Source organism: Brachyhypopomus gauderio, chromosome 2 (assembly GCF_052324685.1).
Source record: "Brachyhypopomus gauderio isolate BG-103 chromosome 2, BGAUD_0.2, whole genome shotgun sequence".
NCBI classification, from domain to species: domain Eukaryota; kingdom Metazoa; phylum Chordata; class Actinopteri; order Gymnotiformes; family Hypopomidae; genus Brachyhypopomus; species Brachyhypopomus gauderio.
Genome location: NC_135212.1, coordinates 4,818,060 through 4,838,527, shown reverse-complemented (window position 1 = coordinate 4,838,527; position 20,468 = coordinate 4,818,060). Strand labels below are relative to the sequence as shown.

The 20,468-nt window shown below is 45.0% G+C and overlaps 1 protein-coding gene across 1 annotated transcript; it reads right to left on the bottom strand.

Annotated features, from left to right (window-relative positions):
* Positions 1 to 1,025: 1,025 nt before the first annotated feature.
* Positions 1,026 to 18,795, bottom strand: fbxl16 (F-box and leucine-rich repeat protein 16). The gene is made up of 6 exons (XM_076983345.1): positions 18,374 to 18,795; positions 9,582 to 10,248; positions 4,833 to 5,341; positions 3,937 to 4,021; positions 2,126 to 2,189; positions 1,026 to 1,627 (listed from the first exon to the last, which is right to left on the bottom strand). The coding sequence occupies exons 2-6, from the start codon at positions 10,230 to 10,232 to the stop codon at positions 1,479 to 1,481; spliced, it is 1,458 nt and encodes a 485-aa protein (XP_076839460.1). The 5' UTR covers positions 10,233 to 10,248; positions 18,374 to 18,795; the 3' UTR covers positions 1,026 to 1,478.
* Between the last annotated feature and the right edge of the window lie 1,673 nt (positions 18,796 to 20,468).

The following is a 20,468-nucleotide window of genomic DNA, read 5'->3' as shown; positions in this document are numbered from 1 at the left end:
TCGTAGAACCCACCTGGGCACCACATCCTCCATGATGCCTGTAAACTGTGGACACTGTAGATGACGAGGGGCGGGGTTTGGGGGATGGGGGCGGGGACATTGACCTGATTCCAATCAGCTTGAGCCCTAATCACATGATGCATTTGAATACAAATGTAACATCTTGCACCGGGTAAAGAAGAAAATCACCGTGACTACTGGGAACTTTGCACCATGCACCCAGCCGCCAGAGGGACTCGGTTGGAAGGCAAACATGCAGTTTGTGTCCTTCACTGGGCCCCACGTTGGCGGATGAAGCAACCCCTCCTGTCCGCGGTTCCTTGTAGCAAGAAAATCAAAGCCTGCACACAAGTCACTAATATCAACTGACACCAAAATGGAATTAAATTTTTTTTAAGATTTATAAAAAGGCCAAGCTCAATGGAATATCTACTTTATATACAGCCTTTGTACCTCATAAATGCAACTTAAACAATTTGAGACCCCTCTGTTATCTGCAGAAACCCTGAACTGAAATCATATGCAAACGTCCGTTAAAGATCAACTTTTCGAACCAGACGATCGCGTCTTTCCTCGTGACAACCTCCTGTGCAGTTTCTTCATCAAACCTGGCTTCCTAATTTATTCACAAAAGAGTCACAAAACCTCAGTCATTGTCTGTGAAGGCTCCACAGTCATCCTCATCATCAAAAAATAATACTTAAAAAAATACGATTTTGAGTAAACGGAAAACGACAGAAGCGCATGACGATAAGCGTGTAAAGCATGTAAAGCGTGTAAAGCGTGCCGCTCGGATGCCAAGACCCTGCGCGGCTGGTAGGCCAGTAGCTTTGCTTGGGTTATTTTTTTTCGTTCTCTTGGTAAGACGTAGATTCAGAGAGGCGACTTCAATGAAGGGGAGTGTGCGTTTGGATGCTGCTGTACAATAGCGAAGAAACCCTGTATCAGTAGCTGTCTTCTGTCGTCCTTTCTCTCTTTTTCCTTTCTCTTTCTCTCTCTCTCTCTTTCTCTCTGTCTTTCTCCCCAGTTCAAAGGGGCTAGCTCAAAGAGGCTGCATGTGCCTTTTCCACTTCAAGAAATAAAAATGTCATGAGGAGGAGACACTGGCCCCGCAGCTCGGGTTTGGGCGGAGGTGACGGGTCTGATGGGTGAAGGCTGATGACCGTGTGTCATGTCGTTTAATGAAAACCTGTTGCCCCATCACGCTTATCCATTTCCCCCTCCCCTGCGCCGAGGTTCGTTCCCATCATGCTCTCCACCTCCGGTTCCGTCCCACACCTTCTTCGCATCTCCTCTCGCATCGCTCCGTTGCCGACACGCCTCACGTTTTCTCTCAATCCCTCCGTTTTTTTCCCTTTGTCGACTCCCCCGTCGTGGGTTCGAGATGAAGTGGGGTTGATCAACAGTCTGGTTCGTTCGTCTGAAGGAGAAGGTGATGAGGAGGAGGCGGGGCCCGCGGCCCCACCCACAGAGGCCCTCTACTCGATGACCATGCAGTGTGGCAGGTGCTGGGAGTAGTACTTGAAGAGCTCGGCCGTGGCCCCGGGGCAGTTGGTGAGCTCCAGCTCCTCCAGCTCCTGCAGCTGGATCAGACCTGAAAGTCCAGTGGTGGTCAGCAGGGGGCAGCCTGGCACAAAGAGAGAAAGGCAAACAGACTGAGACCCTTCCTGCCAGTAGGTTGCTTCCTGCTCCTAATAACCACGTCGCAAATTCTACAGATAATATAGCCAATCGCACTATAAAACCAATCTACACCCTTTAGAAGCTATTTTTGAAACATGTCAAGTCTAAATGAGTGTAATTTGTCATGTCAAGGCTTACGCACCCCATTAAAACGTCATGGCTAAGAGGTTAGATTTCACCTATTGTGGTTTGCTAATGCATTTGTCATGAACCTCGTGCTCATTTGTGTGTGTGTGTGTGTGTGTGTGTGTGTGTGAGTCTGACTGCTTCCTGTAGACCAAAGTGCCCTTCAGGGGCAATAATCTATATTAGCAATGTCTGATTAAGCCTGATCAGGCATATTTTCCATTAAATTGTCACAGAACCCACCAACAGTCTTTAGACATAAGTGGTAAAGCTACATGGCGTGAGGGAGAACGAGGGCCACGCGGTGCACACGTACCGGCCAGGGAGAGCAGACGCAGACTCCGCATCCCAAACAGGTGCTGCAAGCCAAAGTCCTGCACCTGCAACGAACAACACACCTGTTGTCCTGCCTGCACCCAAGCGCATCACACATCTGACAACAACCCACGAAGATGCCCGATAAGAACAAATGTCCCCCCAAATAACCCCCCAACCGCCAATAAAAGGTCCAGGAATGAGCACACAGGTCCAGTTGACTTGAGAGCTGCAGGTTCACTCACATTGTCACCTCACCGAGGCCCAGAGCGTTGTCTAAATGCTGACTCAAACCAAATGTAACATCCATAGCATGTCATTTATGTTCCGTAGCAATCAGACGCCCCATTTCCGAGTTTTAGCTGACTATTAAATTCCTGCTCTTAGACTGAATGCTATGAGAAAGCCATTGTACATTTACATTTTTTTAATTTGAAAGCATTTTAAATAGCTAAGGCAATTCTCCATACTGTTTCTACACCCATATTTAAAATGCTCACTCACTGAGGGCCTAACCCCAATTTAAACATAATGGGAATTACTAATATATATTTATATTTAGTTAATTATTTTGTTTTTGTACATTAATATATGTTACAGTGCCCCAACCTGCACCAAAATCAGCTGGCTACCTAAGTCCTGGCTAAACGTTCCTTTCAGGTTTGATAAGAATTACTCAGTGAATTCCAGAATAAAAGCTGTTTAGACTCAATAAGTATAACTTGGAAGTATTGGCTGACTTGTGCAGGATTTGTTGTGTACAAATTTCTGTTTTAGATGATTACAGAGTTGCAGTGTTTTGCAAGCATTTTTGATATATTTGTGAGTATTTTGCAAAAGTCATAGGACTACTTTGGAAGTGCATGTTTCAATCACCAACAGCTGTAAAGCAGTATGAATATTTTAAATGACTTGGCAAAGTTGTCAGGCTCCCTGAATTTAATAAAATAGCATTTTCTCCATGGCTTCATAATGTGAAGAAATTTTTGAGTTAAAACATTATTTTTTACAATAATAGCCACTGTAGTGCCCCCCCTCCCCCCCACCAAGATCTACAACTTCCATTGGGATGAGATAAATATGTCAATTATTTTACAATAGGCCTATGACTTTTGATGTAAAACACTACTCTCTCTCTCACACACACACGCGCACAAAAATATGCTGAGGTACTTCCAAATAGCTTTGAAAGGTTTCACTCTTCAGAAAACAGTGGCACCAGATTCATATCAATGGTACCAGGAGGACTATGCAAAAGAGGTTTTGGATATTATGGTAGAAATTCATGGGAGGCTCCTAATGGAATAAAGTCAATCCATGGATGAAGTCAGAAAAAGAACTTTGAGCCTGTGACGTATGGCTCAGAAGATGTAGACCACAATGCTCCAAACAACACTGTAGCTCACGCAAACTCATCTCTCCCAGCTGCACTGGGGTAGGGACGACCTACTGATTTTCACGTCTCTATGCTTTATGGTTTGGTGGTCTGCACCATGCATTTTAGTGGAGAAAAGCAATAATAAGAAAACGAAATTACAATAATAATAACAACAACTGTTTTTATGTTGTTGTTATTTCTATTATTACAGCACTATTCATTGATTTGAAATACAGCCTGAAGCGTTTAACCCTTTATAGTTACACCTGAGTCTAGACTCTCATTCATGTTGCTAACAACACACCATTCATATTAGTCTTCAGTGTAGCACAGGAATAATACACGGCAGTTACTGAATAATATATCTTAATAACTAAACAAGCTTATTAACTCAATAATAAGCCTGGAGTTGAAGGGTTTAAGTCTATAATTACCTGACAGCACCAGCGTAGGTAGAGACTCCGCAAAGAGGACATGGTGGAGAGGTAACCGAGACCCGTGTCCGTGATCCGCACACACCTGGGCACAGGGACACAACAGGTGATCTCACACACTCGCACTTCACAACAGCACACTGAGTGTCAAGTGGAATGTGCTTCTAATGCTTTTAACTTGCTGTTATCTTAAGTTCTCCCCTTCGTTGGTTTCTTTCACTGGAGCGGGAGAGAATGGTAAGACCATCATATCAACTCCATGGGTTTTAGATCCGTGGTTTTCAAATGACTTTCTGTGGCTCCATTACTGAAACCCAGCAACATTAACTCTCAAGAAGAGAATGAACAGATTCCAGCAGTATGAGGTCTCACTGGGAATTAGTGCACAGCACATACACAGTTAGCACAGTCAGTTTCAATGAGAAGCAGCTTTAGCTGTGAGAAGAGACATAAATCTATGACAATGTAATGCCAACAGTGTATTTCCATGGATCCATATGATTACTGATTATCAAATACATTCATTAGTGAAAGGGGTGTTGTCATGGAAGCGGCTCAATAGACCATGGTTACTGTTTGGGAGTCTATATACCAGAGGTCATCTGAACCAGTACCAGGACAGTTTGTTGGTTTCTCTGATCTAACAAAATCTGATTAAACTCCTGAGGAGCCAAACCAGGCAGCCTAATTTAAAAATGTAACTTATTGACATTTATTCTTAAAGGCAAAATTATTGTATGCCTTTAAATGCCAGTAAATGATGCCTTTGAGTTATTACACCACTGAACTGTGTATTGGCCCAACCCTCTGAGACCGGAGACCGCCCCTGGCTCTATCATTCCCTCCCCGGCCCATCCACCGGTCCAGAATCCCCGACCCGCCTCCAGCCCACCCACCGGTCCAGCACGAGGTCCTCCAGCTTGTGCAGGTCACAGGCGATGTACTCCAGGGCCACGTCGGTGATGCGCGGGCACCAGGACAGGTCCAGGCTGCGTAGCTTACGGAGGTTCTCCGCCACCAGCTCCACGCCGTCGTCCGTGATCTTGGAGCAGCCGGACAGGCTGAGGGCCGTGAGGTTGGGCAGGCTGTGCACCATGTTCACCACGCCGTGGTTGGTGATCTCCCAGCAGGAGTGCAGGCGCAGCGTGTGCGTGGTGTAGCCCTGCTTGGCGGTGAAGTAGGCCATGGCCGTGTCGGTCACGTGGTAGGCCTGCAGGCTCAGCTCGGACAGGTTGGGCAGCAGCTGCGAGATGGCGGCGATGGCGTCGTCGGCCACGTTGATGCAGTCGCTCACGCTCAGCGAGGTGAGCCTGGCGTTCAGACTGGACCACAGGCCCGCCTCCGTGAAGTCGTTGCAGCCGGACAGCTCCAGGTGCATGAGACCCTGCATCTGCTCCAACATCACCTGCACGAAGGTTCCAAGCAGCACGGTTAGCCATGTACACTACACCCCCACCTGCAGCTACTGCACACCGCACTGCCGGCCACAGGATTATCAGCAGAGAGCAGCATGGCTAGCCGTATATGCTACATCAGCAGCTACTGTATTTACCCAAGTCTAAACACCAGGAGCGGAGACTGCAGGGAGCTCTGCCTGTGTCTAATTCCTACACAATCTAATCTCCTAAGTCAGGGCTTCCCAACTCATGGCCCAGTTAACCCACCATAAAACATCTCACAGCCCACATGAAAGCTTATAGCACTGAGGACACACTGCTGTAGTTTCTTTTTTTCTTATTTTTGCTTGTTTTTATTGGTTTTCACAGTCAGAAAAACTGACTGTGACCTGTTTTTAACCATTTATCCATGATGGGTAATACTGCATCAATGATAGACGATAGAAAAGATTCACAAACTTGCTCTATTATTGCAAATAATTTACTATAGGCCAGGGGTGCCCACAGTTTTCAGCTTGCGAGCTACTTATAAGATGACCAAGTCAGAAAGATCTACCGGGGGTGGCGGCGAATGTAATTTGTTGAGCGGGGGGGGGGGGGGGGGGGGGGGTTGGGGGGTGGCGAACGTAATATGTTGAGGGGGGGGGGGGGGGGGGGGGGGGGGGGGTTGGCGACCGGTAGATTGGCTACCGTGACCGGTCGACCGGTCGATCGCGATCGACGTAATGAGCACCCCTGCTATAGGCCTTTCAGTCACATCGGAAATTACGTTATAAGATAAAAATACGTGCTAGGTTATATAGCGAAGACTGGACTAGCTGTGCATGCTACTCTATCACCAGGTGCGCGAGCTTTCTTTAAACTGATCTGTCTGACATGCTGTGAACATGGCGAGATCCCTTCACCACCAGGTTTATTCACCTGTGTTGTAAATCCACGCTGTGCTGCCAAAAATCACGACAAAATACGTGCTAAACCAGGTGATAACATTGGAAGAGCTTTCCCAAAATGTCGGCATGGAAATGGAATGAACTTCATCCTGGACATGTATGCAAGCTCAGTCTGTATAACGGAATTGAATTGTTTAAGTAACAGTATTCACATAACACATTGAGGAGAGCTAAGCAATGTTTCGGGTGAACCAACTTCAGATGCGGCTTCAACTCCCTTGAAGCGACTGACGCTAACTAGCTAACACAGGTTGTGACGTATGAACTCATGGGAGCTCATCAGAAAAAAACATGAACACTTCACTGTTCTCACAAAAGCAAAACCATTATAAGCCAAATTCTAAATTTTTATAGGTTTGGAATTTCATTATCAAGAAGCTACATTCTGCAGTGGGCAACATATCAGGGTAAAATGCTAACACCACCACACCACCCAAACATCTGTGTTTGATAACAAACCTCAGGGCTATACCAAGATTTTGTAGAGTATAGGTAAGATGATAAGTCTCTGAAGAAAAAAATGGTGTATTGGTACTGGTTCTTTGCCAGAGGAGAGCAGTGTTGTAGCTCTCTCCTGATGCTGTTATTTTTATAAGTTTCTGCATACAAGCACCTCCACCCTGAGGTAAGAGCTACACAGTTCACTTTTTCATGACAACTTGTTAAATAACCAAGTATTATTAAGAAACAGCCTAGCTCATCAACTGAAGGTCATGACAACTTTGGTAATGTTTGAAAACAGTAAACTCTGCTGGCCACTGTAGATCTTGGAGGCGTGTTTGTGCATATAAATTCATGGGGCATATAAATTCCAGTATTCATCCAGAAATCATTCCAGTATTGTTGAGTTAACCTACTTAAAACCACAAGTGGTGGTGTTTCTTGAATCTTGACTATTGCACACTTAAAATGCATTTGGATAAAAATAGTGGGTAAACTACAATGACATATCAGGATCAAAGCAACTAGGTTATTCTACGTGCTCAAGGTGACTGCAGCTTGATTGTAGATGGCTAAAATGCAACATTAGACATGAAATGATCTAAACAGGGAAACGTCCTGGTTTTGTCATGACGTAATAATAGTATAGACAGAGACAATTATGTTTTGCATGTTCTTTTCTGTTTTGTGTCTTGACAAGGATGAAGTTATAAAACTATACAACAGTTTCACAAGGTACAGTATAATTAAAACTCAACAATTGAACCATTAAGGTGGGGTATATGCTATATATGATAGGCTAGGCTACTAACTTGTGCATTAACAAGTGTTTAATAACTAGGGTTAGCTGTGAAAAGTAGCGCTTCTCTTGTAAAATCTGTGAAATGTGTGTTGTTTTGAAACACTGGGTCTGTGGAAGTAAATTTTCCTGTGAATGTACTAGTGTCCTAAGTATAGAGACGGTTGCATGAGGGTCCTGTAAGGTCATCATTAATGTTTCACTTAGCCTCACACTTTTAAGATCCCACACAATACCCAGTTTCTAGAACAATAGATTAGTTTCATAAAAATGTTTTATGAAAGTATTCTTCCAACATTTGTCTGCATGTTTTAAACACCATGAGGAAATAATTAAATTATAAATGCTTACAGAAAATCCCTTTTTGATCCATTAATTAAATGATTGTGAGCAGACGTTTGCTAATTACAAAACTTACAAAATTATTTTTAGTTAAATGAGGACTAAGCACTATGAGCTAAAACCCATAACCCATGCATCATCTCCATGTTTGATCCTAAAGATAACACCCTAGCCCATGTGCTCACTGAATCTGCAGTGTAAGCGTCCTCAGCCAGCCTGACCTGTTGACCCTCTACTCCCCCCCCCCCATGAAAAAGAGGCAAATGACCTTCCTATCACCTGATTCTGTGCCTCACCCATCAAGTTCAAGTCAATATGGTACTACATCTTAATTACAACTTAGGTACAACTGTATGAAGCAGGAAGCCAATATGGACTCTTAGTGGACCAGAGCCACTGCGAACTAGAGTTCATAATCAAAAGCACAACAGAGATACGCTCCACTGCCCGAAAGAAGTAAACCACACAGACCTTCTGACCAGTTTTTATGGTCCTCAGGTCCTGCTGAGCTCTTGAGGACAATCCAAGCCCTGCACAGCCACATCTGGGCTGCCCTAAATAATTCCCACACAGCCCTGAGTGGTGAGAAACCCAGCGGCGGTCGGACCGAGCGCCCAGAAGCCGAGTCAGAGCAGACATGTTCAACAGAACATGGCACAGATAACATCACTAACTATTTGAGTGCTCACCATGGCAACAGCAGGCCAGTCCCAGAATAGCAATAGCTGTGAGGCAAGTACAATGAGCGTGTTCGTAAAAGGGGACGATTACTATTGCGCAATCTTCACTTGTTCTGTGTTATATCCTGCAAAGCATCTCTTGTATTCTGTAGTACACAGGAGAAGTGTTTAAGGATCAGCCACCCAGTAAGAGCTAATTGTTAAATTGTTAAATGTTGGTTTAGCACTTTGTCCTATGGAGCATAGCACCAAATATTCAAAGCAGGGCAAAAAAATGCAAAATGCAAGGTCTTCTTCTACCAATCACTCACACGCCACATCAGAGGGGCGTGTCTGACAGGTGGACCAAACAGGAGGGCAAAGTGGAACATTAAGGGTGTGGAGGGGTTATTAGTATTTTTGCAGCCAATCATATTGGTTGTCTTTTAAACAGCTTTGCTAGGCAAAGTAGCTAAACATGGAACTGGAGCAGTCAAGGCAGACAATGCTTCGCTCAAAAAGGAGGGAGAGGTGCTTGTGCCTTAGATGCAAACCTGAGCACATATTTGCAACCACAGTAATGTATTCCACTACTGTGTTCAACGGTAGCATGTTGGGCACAGACTGGGTGCTCAGCGAGAAGCAGCAGCTAAAACAGGACATGTGTTTTGCAGTTGAAGTCGATGGAAAATAGCACCAGGTTTGAGTTCAAAGGTTTATAACTCCTTACTGCATCCCATGTACATCAGGCAAGGTGGAGCTAATTAATTGATCACTTACTAGTATTCAGTTAATTAGGTTATTGAGCTATGTCATATACAATGTGTGTGTGATAACTTGTTAGTAATCACGTGCATGAATTACTATGCAGCATAAATGTTTATCAAGAACATTAATCCATGCACTCCAGCTGACTGACACACATCTTCAACATGCATTTTGTTTGCATGTAACCTGCAGCGCCCTCCATCGTAACAGCAGACTGCGCCAGCTTTTGATGACATGCTGAATATATAATAAACAGACTAACAAACAACTCAGCGAGCTCTAGAATCACCTCAAGCCCTGCATCCGTAATAGTGGACCGCTTCAGGCTGACCGACTTCACCCCCTTTTTCGAGAGCGGGTAGTTGTCGATGAATTCGCAAATGTCCAGGTCAGAGACGCCCACCAGACAGAAGGCGTGGAATCCCCGCAGGGCAAAGGCCTGCAGGCTGACGAACTCCTTCTCTCCGCTGGGCAGCGCGTTGTAGAGCTCCTTGGCGTGCAGGATGGGGGTCACGGCCTCCCAGAACTTGGGCTGGTACAGCACCTTACGCCATGTCTTGCAGACCTGCGCCAACACGCACTTCTCCGCCGTGGTGAAGTACCAGAGTAGCCGGTCCAGCAGCTTCTCGTCCAGAACCAGCTGCCTCTCCAGCAGCGCCGGCTTGGGGTACGGCCGGAGAGGGGGCTTGACGGAGGCCAGGGGGCTAGCGTCCAGGTCCGGGCCCAGCAGCGAGGCTGCTGTGGGCAGGGGCTTGAGGTGGTACGGCAGGCCCGGGGGAGGCAGGATGGTGGGCACCGAGGAGGACTGGCAGAGGCGGTTCTTGGCCGCCGGGGTGCCCTTGGTGATGCTGGCAGAGCCGAGGCCATTGGGCTGGGGGGGGAGCTTGACCATGCCGTTCCTCGTCACACAGGGGGACTTCAGGTCACTTGGAGTGGACATGTTCAGCTTTGAGAGCCTGAGAGAGGACAGCAGAGACAAAAGTGCTTTGGTAAACATTTTAAAGTATAAACGTGAATGGTTACAGAGATTACACTTTCGATTCGAACAAATTTACACTAATTGTTTAGTTTGTGCAATATTGCATGGTAATTCTACAATGAGATAATGAATGTACCACCCTAAAATGTCATACTATACATATGGCATAACAGAAAGATTGTTGGGATTCTTTCATTTATCTGCTGCTCAGGGCTTCTAATATGTAAATATTGTGAGTTTATCCAATGTACTAAAATGGGCCACTTTACAAGTTTGAAATAATTCACGTTTTGTTTTTGGTATTCCAGCACCTTTGCAATACTCTCATACACATATCTGCATGTACGTGGTGTTCGCCTGATCTGAGCACAGTGGAATCAGTTCAGTGGCCACCACAGATTTATCACCAAGTTTAGAGAGGTCTTGCTACATCTTAATTGTGCGATATAACGGTTGCAGTTTCATTGTGGTTGCTATGGGTGCAATGCAAGTCAGGTGCTTTGGAGATCTACAAGGTTCGTGCTATATGCAAACCTTCAATCAAATCAAATGAATCAAATGTACAGACATCAGCTGTAGAAAAAGTTAAAATAGATTTTTCCTGTCTATGATACTAAATGCATAAATAAGCATTTTTCATCAATTATATATATATAATTCAGAAAAATGTAAACAAGTACAATTATTCAATGGTAATATTTGTATTTAGTTGTTTGCAGTAAATTGCCTATTAAGACTTTAACTACTGATTCTGAAATCCAGCAAGCATCACGTGCACACCAAACAAAATCATTTAAGCACGGACGATTAGCCTACAAAAGGATTTTCACTTTAGTAAGCCAACGGAAGCGATACCATGAAATAACTATTTAATATTACACTTGATAAACTATTACATGTACTCCTAATATAAAGAATGTCTGATCGTTATTATACTTATGAACGCATAAAAAATTAAAACAGCATCCGAGGGAGCCACAGGGAAGCCCGATGTACTTCTCCATTAGGTTCATAAGAGATTACAGTGTGCACCTCCATAACCTCCATAACCTCCATAACCTCCATAACCACTGGTTCCCAACATGTGCTTTTGTGGTCTTCTGTGGCACCTCCTTCCATCCACCCATCCATATATTCATTCCTCCATCCATCTATATGTCCAGATATCTATCTATAGTGGACATATTTACCACTTAACTGTTTATTTCACTTTTTTCTTTTTTTCAGTGTTTTCTATGTTTCATTTTGTATTAGCCTGTTTACATCATTTGACTGTGTAATTTTTCTGAATTTATGTCCTTCAAGCAACTATCCAACCACCAGAAACAGGACAGCAATGAAGGTAACAAACAAACTATAACTGAGGCAAACATAAACAAGCTCTTGATAAATACATCAGAAAGGCTAAAAGGATCGTTAAGGCTAGCATCCACAATATGACATCATGCAGCTAACTGCTCGGTCCACCTTAAAATTTTCACGCAGGTGTGCGTGCTCTGAGCACTAATGCTGTCACTGTAAAATGTCAATGAGTGCTGCTGGCTTTCGTCGGTATTCCTGAATAAGCCGTCTCGAGGGCTAGCACCCCTGTAGACAATACTGCACACGGTGGCAGAGAGCAGCTAGCCCCCGAGGGACACGCTTATTTTAGATACAGAAGATTTCGAATTAGCCACATTTAACCAAAGGGGGAAAAAAAACATTAATTTTATATTATCAGCGTCTGCAGAGTATACAACAGAACAGGTTAAAAATCCCAGCCGACCAATTAAATATGAACAGCACCTGGTGATCTGTGATTCTGCACTGGGCAGAAAAAAAAATTAATAAAAAAATTATATATATATATATATAATATCTTAGGTAAGCAGGATTAGTGTTTGCTTCCACTGCCCAGTCTTGCCCTGTTGTTTTGGACATGTTTGCATGTGTGCAGTCCAGAAGTCTCTCTCTCTCTCTTTCTCTCTCTCTCATATATATATAGAGAACATGTTAACATGTCCAAACAGCAGAGGCAGGACTGGGCATTGGAAGCAAACACAAAATAACCCTGCTTACCCAAGAGACGCGAGCAACACCTGTTACACCCGAGCACGATGGAAAATCCCGTATTTAAGAGCACAGCTGGTTTTGAAATAGCAGACAAACACATAATGAAGCAAACAGGCTGAGATGAAAACCCAAATCAGATAAAGAGCTATGAAACCCAGGCACAGCAGCACACGAGCGCTGCCCCTCAGGTTGTCTAAATATGCATTTGCAGGTCTGCACGATTAGTAATGTGTTTTTGTATACAAGAAGCCATGAGGAACATATTCACGTCCATCGCCTGGGCACAAGAGAACAATGCACGGGGATGCTGAGCAGAGCTTTCAGAAACGGAGAGAAGATATGGGCACTGTGAGGCACATTTTACAAAAGAGACGCAGGCCCAGTGAGGCATTACCCACAAGGCAGTGCTGCTGAACCGGGCGGCCATTTTTACAGTGCGTGATGTAACACAGCCGTGCCACATAAAGGCCAACACAACACATGGGCGGTGAGCAGCAGGAACTGCACAAGAACCGAGTGTGATGGAGATCAAAGAGGAGGAAGTCAGAAGAGTGTTGCTGGTGGAGGTGGAGGGGGTCAGAGACAGCGTAGGTTCAGCACCACGGAGAGCAGCCAAAAGTGCCTCTGTGGATACACAGACCAGCGCATTACAGCACCTTCAGTCTGGATCTCAGACGAGCTAAAGAACCGTGTTGTGGGGATGGCTGAGAGAGCCCTGGGACATATTCAAATCCCCAGTGGAAAACGCTCTATTTTAAGTTCCGTTACACGGAAGGTCGCGTTTCTCTTAGACCTCGAAGGACAGAGGCAGACAGCAGCGATGAATGAACCCACCCAAGGAGCGTGTGACACGGTGTTATCCCGCCGTGCACGTTTCAGGGATGAGGAAGGGGCTCTGCTTTCATTTTCTTTTTTTACTCGCACGTGTGTCAGCTGCAGCACACGTGTTAGCCACGGTCTCGGCACACGTCGGTAAAGAACTCTTTGTCCCCGGAAACTCGCCAAGGAGAGAGGCGTGGCAGTATGCCAGCGCCCAATCCATATGCCACCCTCGCCGTGCACGTTGGCATGAAACAGAGGCTTCTCGCTCGGTTTAAGGGAGGCACCTGTACCACAGCACTTCAATGAACGCCCCATTCGCTTCCATAGCCCTTCAAAACACAGTAGGACCGTGTGTCTAAACAAGGCCTGGAAAGCTAGTTAATGTCAGGGGCCGACAAGAGACGAGATACATCCATGTTCATGCCTTCCCTCTAAATCTATAAATGTTATTTTTGCAGATGATTCTAAAATAAAGCTGCTGCTCATAGAATTCTAGAGGGCTGTGTATGTCTCCAGGGCCTTGTTATCCAACCCTGAGAGAAACGTGTAACAGAATGACATACCAACACAACTGAACCTATTCCTGTAAGCATGATGTCATCGTTATTTCAATGATCAAAGACATCCGAACTTTCGAGAAAGGAATGATGCCGGTCCAAGCTCAAATGGAGAAAACCGAGCCAGTGGTCACTGGAGCACATGACTGCAGCACCATCCATGTGATCTGGTTTGAAAGGGCAAATGTGTTTGGCAAAAAAAAAAATAGCTGGGAGTTTTTTTTGAGTACCAAAGACCAAAGAAAGACATAGAGAGATCTAATACACCAAGATGGAATTTCAAATCTCTTAAATAACTCGAAGGATTGTGTAAACTGCATCTGTATACAATCACCTTACTACTTTTCCGAAAAAAAAATGAACTTCACGTAGGTTTTCATGGCTTTGGTGACTCAAGCAAAAGTAGCAAGGGTAGAGAGGTGCTGGGAAGAGGCCCGCGGTCACTCCAGGCTCTACGTACAGCTGCCTGCTGACACTATTCGTATATGTTCAAACCTGGAGTACCCTTGAGAGTCCAGAGAAGGTCTGTCTGTCAATGGGGTGGAAAGGAAGAGAAAAAAAAGAATAATGAGGTTTACGTTGGCACTGCAGAACAGCCTTTCAACCGAGAGGCCCGTGAAACCCATTACTCGTGATTAAAGATCAGGACAAACACAAGACCGGCAATGACGAAATGTGTCTCACCACTCTGCTTCTCCTCATATCTAAAGCTTAAACAGCAAATAGAGAAAAATGACAATATCACAGCAAAAGCACAAACCTGAACTCCACAATCTCACCGACACCAAATCAAATTGGACAAGAACACTGCCCAAATTACCTGGAATAAGATTTCTGACATAAACATTTGTTTCAGTGAAATGACAAAATAGACTCTTTCAAAGGTTTTTTAAAGAGTTTAAAAGTCCATAACTTTAGATTATGAACCACTCTTTCCACAGTGAAACAATGAACAGAGAAACCTGTCCACTATAAAGTAATTATCAGCTGAGAGGGCTGAAATTGATTCAGCAAGTCAAAGGGGGCAAGAAGGCTGTCTGAGCCCTGACTTTATATTTTTAGTTAACAGTGTTTTACTGTTTCTAAACACATCAGTTACACTGAACATCATGGCACTGCAGTCTCCTTAATCTTACAACTTGCAAGATATCAAATTATTTCTCATTAATGTTTTGCATCCAGCAAGGGCGAAATAGTGAAAGAGAGATTCGTAATTCAAAAGGCAAAATGTGGAGGACCTAAGTCAGCACACAGGCCTATGACAACAGATTCATATATCATGGGGATCATTAATTAAATAGTACTTCCAATGCATATGTACATCTATACACGTATACACATCACAATAAAATTTGTTTTGAGACCAAAAAGGGGCCCCTGTCAAAGTTGGGGTACAAGATTACCAAAGGGGGTTAAATGGTTTGCTCTGTACCACCTTCCACTGTGGTAGATCTAAAAACCTGTCTGATACAGGCAAGATAAACCTGACATCACACTTTAGGTCCTCACTACTAAACCAAACGTTGGCTGCATTGGGGAAAGGGGCTGTGTGGAGTTCACCCCTAGGCGAGAACCACAGTGTGAAGCTAAAAATAAGGAGGTTTTGTTAACTAATGGGGTCTGAGAAGAAAGCTGATACGAATCCTTGCATTAGGCATGAAGAACTGCCATTTTAACGTTGGCCCAGTGTACACAAGCTTCAGGCCGGCAGCTCTGTCATGCCAGAGTACTTACAGAGGAAATGTCCACCTTGGAAAGAGGTTTTCTTTGAACAGCCCAGTCAGTCAAGCCCACTGGGATCTTAATCAAACTCTTAATGCACTGCAAGCTTCTCCGGGAGCACTGTGAAACAGACCACTTTAGGGGCCTCCCCAAACGGGATGGGTCTCCAGTGAGGTGTTTCAGTGGCACCGCCACATGGCCTTGTGTGCTGCTTCCCTGAAAGTGGCGTCACAAAGCAGTGGTCGCAGGCGTCTACTTCCTGGTCGGCATTTCTGCACAGCAGTGTGCTTTTGTTTTGCTTCTCAGCTCCTCTTATGTTCTGAATGAAACACCACACACTGCCCAAAGGGCTTTCAGAATGCAGATGCGCCGTGATAGATCGCCTTATCTTGCTCTGCGTTTTCTAAAACGGGCTGACTCGGCCGCACCAGCTGCACAGCCTAACGGGCATTAATTAAGTGTTTCTGGAATGGCAGGCAGGCAAAGGCAGGGACGCCTGTTTGCCCAGAAGGGGTAAAAAAAAATATATGTCCTCTCAATTCTCCCTCTCCTGTTGCCCAATCCTTTTCCAGCCCGCCCCTAGGGCTGGCCTATTTACCCGTCTTCCCTGAATTTATGGTCCTATGACAACAAAACGAGGAGAGAATGGAGCATCAGGCATACTGTTGCCATGGACAGATGTGTTGCACTCACTATGGTCAGGGGAGGCGGGGACAGAGAGGGCAGACCATGTGAACCCCTCCCCCAACCCTATTTAGACCAGTTATTCAGCAAAGTCCTGTCTTATTTTCTTGAGCTAAAAGGGATTTAGGTGAACTTCTGACAAGGAATTTTTCCCTGAGTCCGAGGTGAAGTTGAACCCAAACTCCTAAAAGGTTGGTTAGCAAAGTGGGGGTGCTTAAGAAGGTTGCTTTCCAGAAGGTACAGTTAAACACCAATTGATAAAACAAGGAAAATCGGTCAAGACTTGTCCATGCTGTTACCTTGAAAATTCTGTTCCCATCCTTTTGGAGACTCGAGATTTGTCAGACAGCAGAGAACTAAATCCCACATTATTGTCTCTGAGTTTCGCTTGACAGCAGTTCTCATTGTATATGTTATGCAGCAGTAGCACAAAGACGAAAGTAATAAATACGGTAGAAGCTAGGTGCCGAGGAAGTGCTCTAAAGCCCGGCCCGAGCACACACGCTGGGCCATGACCAGAACAGGCACTCGGAGGTCTTCTACTATGGGGGGATTGAATGAAGAAACCAGGCAGAGTTCAGCTCAGGCAGCTTGCTGACCAAGGGGACAAACTTTTAGATAAACCACTTCAAAGGGCAGAGGGGGAAGAGGGAGTTAGGGACACTCCATCAGTCAGCAATGCGAGGGCCTCAACATCGTCCTCAGCTTCACCCGTAATATCCAATCAAAACATCTCGTCTAGGGAAAGCAGAATGTTTCAGGCAGTTCCGATTGGACACGAACATCACCAAGTGAAACACTGCTAAATATTGATCTCACTCCTGTGTTGAGTTGCATGACTTACAGTACGGTCGTGTACTTTAAGCTTGATATGATACAAGACCATGACTTTTAAGGTGGAGAGTATATTTAGTGCTATTTCAAATTTCATTGTGACCCAAGTCCTGTGAGGAACACAGGCTACGAGAAATGTGTCTGCTATATCTGCAAACAAAATCTGTTTTAAGTCACCACAAACTTATCAAAATCAAAAGTTTGATTTGCTGTGTTTGAATGAAATCCATTATATTTCATCTTTCACCCTAGACCCCAAAACAACAGGGAAAAAACATTATGATACACTTAGTAATGTTTTTATTGGGTACATAATTTCACTGCATAAACTGGTGCATGCCTCTTGCAATTAACCTTTGTTTCATTGGAATTAAACTTTAGTGTTTACAATCAATGCACCTATTAAAATCATTAGGCTATATTGTTATACCACCATCTCATACACAGGCATATGTTAAACCATTGATACTTTCACCCTCCAGACTACATCTGTCGACATACACACTTCCCATGTTCGCTGGTTTAAAAACAGGCAGTCCACAGACTCCTATGAGCCCCAACACACGTGGATGAGCAGGCCTTCATCTTGTGCCAAACCTTTTTTTTTCTTTGATAAAAGCTTAGGAAACCTGAAGTCTGTAGCTAAACTACCACAGCCCAGAACAGTAGATTACCTATAACAGACAGAGTATCTTCTATTGATTTGGTGTTTAGGCCTACAGCAGGCATGTGTGCAACATCCTCTCAAAACCTCACCTCCTTCACCTCAACAAAGTTCACATTCAGTACACTACAGTACAGCTACTCTTCTCCCACTGCCCTCCACAGCAGAAAAATGGGGCATGAAATGTGTTTTTAAGAAGTATATGGCTAATCCCACCCCTTACATGGTTTTAAATGAAACCTACATCCCTTCAACTACGAATTTCAGTTTCCAGTGCAAACAAAAGGTCTAATGGCGTCCTCTAATCTCAAGCACTTCACTCCCTCAAACTGCAAATTATCTTTTCTGTTGCCTCTGTGCTCAGGTCGCAGGATTGCGTCATTATAAAGAATGTTTTGTGCATCATTGAGCGAAGCGCTCGCGCAGCGACCAGCGTAGCTTGACAGGCGAGACAAAGACGCGCTCGCGCGAACGGCACCGTGCAGACGGTTGCAAACGGTCTCCTTTTCTTTTCTACCCGTCAACATCACAGTTCTCCTTCCTGGGACCACACCGTTACGCTATTAGCAGTAAATAGAGGACCCTCTGTTCCGTAAACCCACCAGACGCTGTTTGGAGTCTCTGCGTCTCCCGTAATGTGTCAGGAGGCTGCAGGTTGGTGATGGTTAGATGTACCCAGACATCAGCCTACAGTCACATCCACTCCTCCAACATGCATCGCTGGCATTTACAAACACGCCAGGCCCGTGAGATCTTTATCCTCTTACCTTCCTATGTAGTTCACATGAGCGTTAATCCATGATCGGCCAAACGTCCCAGCTCGACTATGTTTCCCACAACGTTGTGGGACGCATGAGGAAAAAGAAAGAAATATATATCAGCAGCCCAGCCCGTTCTTGCTCTATTGCGGAGATGATGATGTGATACGCCGATGTTGCCATAGAGGTATAAAACCTTCGTTTCAGAGGGCGCTTCACGCATGTACCGAGAGAGCAACACCAACGATGCAACGTAGCTTAAAATAACGGCTTCTAATATCTATTCATTCTTGTTTCTCCACACAAAGCCTCTCTCCCACTCTCCCTTTCTCTCCCTCGCATGCACACGCTCACACAACAGACCGATCCCATTTAAAGAGACACGGACAGTCATATCAATAATGCATTCAATTGGAGCGATGCACGTTTGAATCACGATCTTTTTAAGCGTTGGGTATAATTGCAGTGAGAAAAGGCTGGTGCCTTTATTTTATTATAGGAAACTGTGTGTAATGTAACGTGTGTGTGTGTGTGTGTGTGTGTGTGTGTGTGTGTGTGTGTGTGTGTGTGTGTGTGTGTGTGTGTGTGTGTGTTGGAGCCATGAAGCTTTCTAGTCATCTACACAAACGGGTCAATTAAGACAGTCGATGATTTATTTAATTTTAAAACGTAGCATAAGAAACAACGCTGGAGTGAAATTGATGTAGACTAAAAACTATTATGTAAATTACACGAGGAGTGATGTACTTTACCTATTAACGATTTTATTCAGTATTAGCCAATAATAACTATTATTTTATTCTGTATTAGCCAATATGACCTATTCTTTTGTTCAGTATTAGCTCAGGCTGCGCGGGGTTAATTTGTGTCTCTAACTCCGTTTTCAACACTGCTGACAGATGCAAACTGATCGGTCATTCCAGGACTTTTGCCTCTTTAGCCATGGGATGCAACCGACGCCCATTTTAGCTCCCATTACATAACTATATCTCTCCCGCGTCAGTTTACATTCAAGGTGCCTGCATCACCTCCCACAGCAGAGAGCGCGCGCCTGCACCACACTCTCAACCACGGGCGCGAGCGAGGGGACTTTTACCCTCATACGGGGACTTTCCCCCCTCACACGCCTACACCTCCCACCCCCCACCCCCGCTTCGCTCGTCCCCGGCTCTACCAAATGGCCGCCGGTGCGCGCTTCCTTTATCTCGTGCGGCCGAGCACGAGGCGCGAGACGTGGAATTCTTCGGCGCTACCTTTACTGGTTACGCATTCCGCGCGCGTCCTCTCTCACGGCCTCCACAAAGAGCGCGAGAGCTGGGGAGCGTTCTATTTATAGCCCGCGCGCTCCACTCGCCCGCACCCACCCACTCGAGCCGCCCTCATTGGATGGAGCCTTGCACAACAAACGAAGAAATCCTATATGTCTATTAGAATCCTGCTCGGTCCCTTGTCATAAATTATGAAGGGATTTTGGTGGTGGTGGTGGGGGGGGGGTGTGCCCTTTTAATAATGCACGAAGACTGTAGCAACGGCGTCTCACATTGCAATGGGGCCTGGGGGCTGTTTTATTACAGTATTGAATCATGCATTTACCGGTACTGTCCTCATTACTGCACTTACAACCCTTAAGGTTTAGCTTCCTTACGGTTCACACAATAGTCTGTATAACTTTATATGGGCCTATTCTAGTTGCAGAGCTATGATATGAAACTGATTTTTTTTGGTATAAGTTATAGCTGGCGTTAGCACTGACATCATTCTCCCCAGCCGCATGTGTCTCGTGCGGGTTCCTCGTGAGTGGTGGCGCCCCTGTCCGAGACTGGCACCGCTCTCCATTGTAGAAGCTTCACAGCACACAATGGGGCCCTCATTAATAGCATTTGCGAGAATCTAGGCTTACCATCATCGAGGCGGCAGCGTGCGATTTAAAAGGCCAGGGATTCTCATAAAGATGCACTTACACCAGATTAGAACACACAGTTGCGCGAAGAGGCAGACGTTTATGGTTTTATGGCATGTCAGTAAACGGATGCAGGAGACCAGACAGTAATAGCCAAAAGACATTTTTTTTATTTCTGTTTATGTATTCAAACTCAGTATTGGA